The 4,809-nt window shown below is 36.5% G+C and overlaps 1 protein-coding gene across 1 annotated transcript; it reads right to left on the minus strand.

Annotated features, from left to right (window-relative positions):
• Nucleotides 1–743: 743 nt before the first annotated feature.
• On the minus strand, nucleotides 744–3,121 carry irx3b (iroquois homeobox 3b). Its single transcript, XM_077211506.1, has 2 exons — nucleotides 2,794–3,121; nucleotides 744–1,763 (listed from the first exon to the last, which is right to left on the minus strand). Exons 1-2 carry the CDS (start codon nucleotides 3,001–3,003, stop codon nucleotides 888–890), a joined length of 1,086 nt encoding a protein of 361 aa, XP_077067621.1. The 5' UTR covers nucleotides 3,004–3,121; the 3' UTR covers nucleotides 744–887.
• Between the last annotated feature and the right edge of the window lie 1,688 nt (nucleotides 3,122–4,809).

A 4,809-nucleotide genomic window follows, 5' to 3' on the forward strand; every position in this document is an offset into this window, starting at 1 on the left:
TGAAAAAGATTGAATAGAAGAAATAATAAATTCATTATGACAATTGTGATTTCAATTTAATATTCAAAATATATGTCTTTGTACAATATTATTTCAAGTAGGTACATTGTCATTTCATTTACAAAACATTGGAAATATTAATTTTGTTTTACCCCATTTAAAATATTCAGACAAAACATGACATATAAAATGCAATGTGACAAACATGTTTTTAAGATCCAAGGCATTTGGGAAAACAAACAAACAAAACAAATGAAAATGTAAAAGATCATTCATATTGTTAAATCACTTCTTAAAGATAAGCGTAAAGTCTGGTTTAATTTTATTGCGAATCCTTAATAAAATAAGATGATGTAACACTTACTCAAATCATAATTCATGTGGACAAAGCCGTGTGTGTGTGTGCGTGCGTGTGTGTGTGTGTGTGTGTGTGTTTTAAGACATGACATGATTAGAGGAGTTTTAAAATTCCTATATAGGCACTATTTCCTCCATGATTTATTATGAATCTCAATAACTAATTCTGTAATTGTACAATCTATTCATTTAGATAAATTTGCTGTTTTTAAAAATAGGTCTAAATTCAACGGTAGTGTGAGACAAAACTGAGCACCCTATGGATAAAAACACAGGACTGATCAAATGATTCTAACAAATTAAACACAATGGAATGTATGTTTACAAGTCAACAATATAAAATATATTCTAATATAATCTCATTATTTGAAGAGCTAATAGACAGCTGTAATCTTTTATAAATTCCGGGCATCCTTTATGTAGAAATTGGATATATCTCTGCTCAATGATAACCATAGTTTGTGTTGCACTCCCATTAGGAAGGTGAAAAATAAAACAAATAAATAATAGTAATAAAAGAGTGATTTGTTTTATAGGTTGTGAGTCCTCTGGTCTCCATGCTTCATGTGTGTGTGTGTGTTCTGGTGTTTAAGTCCGAGGTAATGGCTGGTTAAAGCCATCTGATGGGCCGAAAAGGCCATTTTGGTCCAGTTTTGAACGTGGAGAGGATTCCTGCCTGTGTGAGCATCACAGTTCCTCTGAACCCGCGAGGGCTTTTTGGGACTGTCCGGTGTGGTTGCGGTTTCAGCCAGAGACCAGATCTTCGGCTTCTGAGGCGGACTCGCATGAGCCGAGGGCTCTTGTGCTGCCGGACTCTTTTTGATTCGCTCCTCCTCTCCCTCGTCTGAGTTCGTGTCTTTCATAACACTGCTCATAAAAGTCTTTTCAGCTCCCGCATCATCATATTCCTCAGACGCATCAGAATCAGTCCTGTCAGAGGCTTTAGACACCGACTTTTCATCCTCCTGATAATCACAATCCTGCTTGTCTTCGATGTTTTCCGTGTCAATGTTCTCCAGGTCTATTTCCTCGTCCTCGTCCCGCTTGTCTCCGTCCTCGTTGTCACTCGTATACACATTTCCTTCCTCGTCGGTCCTTGTTTTGGGAACCCAAGTCATTTTGTTCTCTTTCTTCAGTCTCCTCCGGGCGTTGGCGAACCAGGTGGACACCTGAGTGAGGGTCATTTTAGTGATGATGGCCAGCATGATCTTTTCGCCCTTGGTGGGATACGGGTTTTTCCTGTGTTCGCTGAGCCAGGCCTTCAGGGTGCTGGTGCTCTCACGGGTGGCGTTCTTGGGTCGGGACGGGTCACCAAACTGATACTGGTGTCCGTATGGGTAGAAGTGTGCGTGAGGAAACCCTGCGTGCTGAATCCCAGGACTTTCTTTAAACTCGTACTGGGAGCCCTTAGACAGAGACAAAAGCAGATGTGAGCATTTGTGGTTCTGAGAGGGAAAAAAATGCTTGCTTATTTTCTTCTATATTTGTAAAAAAAAAAAAATATTTGGATGCAAAACATGAATAACCCTAAAAAAAATTTAAACTATCTTGAAGAATAAAGAATTATCCAGTGTTTTGTTTTAGCATCTTACACTGCAAAATGGAAATATATTGTTTCCTTTATTCGTTTTTTATTTTTTATTTACATGGAATAACTTTTGCTATTTAACTTTAATGTATTCAGTAAAATTAAAGAATCGTTTTAAGCATTTTGATCAGGTTAACATTTAAAACTACACGAAGAAGTGCATTTTCGGTGTTCTTAAGGGTTCTTGAATTGCCTTTGGATATTTAAAAAAACATCGATGTTACATGATATAATCTTCAGGTAGAATAAAAAAACATTACGCACTTAACTCGTACAATACGTATTAATTTGTATAGATAACAAACGAAAACGTAATTTGTGGAACGTCACAAATGTTCTCTTCGTTATAAAAACATTTTTACTTAAATCTACACCGTTTCTTTTGTTTTGTTTTTAAAGTAGCTAACCTATACGGTTTTAGTAATTATATGTCATATGGTAGCAACATTTTCCAATTTTAAGACATCCGTATTTTCTTAAAAATAGCCGCTTTCTTATCAAGAACATTTTAAGGCTGTATATATCTCTAGGGATCGTGTATTGAACTTATCGTTGTTGTTGTTTTGTTTTGTTTTTTGGAGAAAATAAAACTTTTAGCATATTTTAATAATGTGTTCTTTAAATAATCAATTCTTGGATGTGAAATAAATAACTAGATAATTAGAAAAGTTTGTTTTTGGTGCTATATAGCTACACATAAACTTTAATTGAAGACTATTTAGTGCGGGTATAGGCTTTAGTCATCGGATAAGATAAAATGCGAACAATATTTTCAACCTTAAAGATGCTTGCAAATCCAAATGATTATTATGTTCCCTGACTCAAAGGTTTCTTCTGCATGCACTCACCAGCTGGTTGATTATGGAGAGGTCGCTGGAATAGGGCAGGAACGCGCTGTATCCCTGCGCGTTGGCGAACGGAGCTCCATACATGCTGGAGAGGACGCTGGAGAGCGAGCCCGACGCGTTGAGATCCGCGACGCGACCGCCGACCGACGCGTGCCGCTCCGTGGAGTAGAGCGGTCTGATGTACTTATAGCCGAGCTGCGGGAGAGACATGCTGATGCTGGGCGATGGAGAGAGTCACGGATCTCGCCTTGACACGGAGGATTCAGAGGAACCTCGCGGAGAGTCTCGGGGAGAGTTAAAGCTCTCTCCAGTCTGAGGTGGACTGAGGTCACATTCAGATCGAGTGGGATTGTTCACAACACTCGTGTGATTGACATTTCTAGTGTCTCACAGGCCCCTCCCATCCCAGAAATCTCTCTCTCTCTCTCTCTCTCTCTCTCTCTCTCTCTCTCTCTCTCTCTCTCTCTCTCTCTCTCTCTCTCTCTCTCTCTCTCTCTCTCTCTCACTTTCTGTCTCTCTCACTTTCTGTCTCTCCCTCACACTGTGTCTTTCGTAGTCCGATCAATTCCGACTTTATTTCTTATTACCCTTTAATCATATAAGCATTTATTCACACATAACTGGATATTATAAACCTGATCCATAGCTATAGGCTATTGTAACAGAAACAAGACAAACATTTAGCCTACGTGTGTAATTTTTTACAACAATTATAAAACAGCTTGACTAATTTATTATGACAGTAAAATGTGATATATATATAGGCCTAGACCTATACAAATAATACTAAAAAAACATCTGGCAATATAAGAATTAATTAAAGCTACAGTAAAAAAAAAATTAAAACAAGAGCTTGTTATTCGTCATTATAAAAAACTAAATATTTCTGCAAAATGCGATGGATTAAACAAGAGTTTTCTGTCAACATTAAGACTAAATCAGAGAAACAAGAGATACAATATTGAAATTCCAGGAAAAGCTTAAATAAATCCTGAAGAGGCATATTGATGCTTTATTGTCCTCGGAAAACAGTGCTGAGATTATATCTCCATCATCGAGTTATTATGAATAATATCATAAATCTTATTTCACAGAAACTAATCCGCTTTAAAAAGAGTTTTTATCCGGCGAAGCAAACGATCATATCACTATTTATCGACATGTGCTTAAATTAACAAAGAATAAAACAAAAGATTTGTAGATTTAAAACTCAGGGAAATTAGATAATAAGAGAAGACATTAAATTGAATTCTGTTTAAGCTTTTCTGATCCATTTTCACTCGATTTGAAAACGCGTGACTGTAATGTTTCCCACAGTTTATACAAAGAGTAAAAGAACAGGTGTATGCTCAATTGCTGAATTACAAACTAAAGAATAATTGCAAATGTTACACTTCTGTTAAATCGGGAGACAACAAGAGACGCTGTGTGATTTTTTGTGTTATGTGAATTTCACTGAAATAAAGATCCATATTGATTTTGCATTAGGCTTTGGTGGATCAATATAGCTGTAAACTAATTGTAATAACATGTTTTTTTACCAAAGCTCTTAAAACAAGAGATATAATATTCAGTCCAACGAAACAAAGAGAAAAGCTTTTTTTTTTTAAGTTTCTTTCTTTTTATCCATCTACCAAACCTAAGAACCAAAATGATTATAGCCTATGTCTTGAAGAAATATTGATTTGGCTACATTTCCACTGAATAAACCTTCACTCTAAAAAATGCTGGGTTGTTTCAACCCATGTTTGTGTCATGGACAACCAACAATTGGGTTTGTTAAAAAAAAAAAAAAAAATTAGACCAACGGTTGGGTTTGTCCAAATGTGATCCTAACATGGCTTGAAACAACCCAGCATTCTTAGAGTGTTTGGAAAGGACAATGACAATAAAATCAAAACTCTCAGGAGTTTAAGTTGCTCCTAATGCACCAAGTCAACGGTGGATTTCGAGATCTTATATCAAGCTGTATTACAGCAACATTGATCCCTATAGAGCTGTGGTGGGCAGTCAGTA

The sequence above is a fragment of the Siphateles boraxobius genome, unplaced genomic scaffold, assembly GCF_051911475.1.
Source record: "Siphateles boraxobius isolate OS27281-9 unplaced genomic scaffold, OSU_SipBor_1 65, whole genome shotgun sequence".
Taxonomy (NCBI): Eukaryota; Metazoa; Chordata; class Actinopteri; order Cypriniformes; family Leuciscidae; genus Siphateles; species Siphateles boraxobius.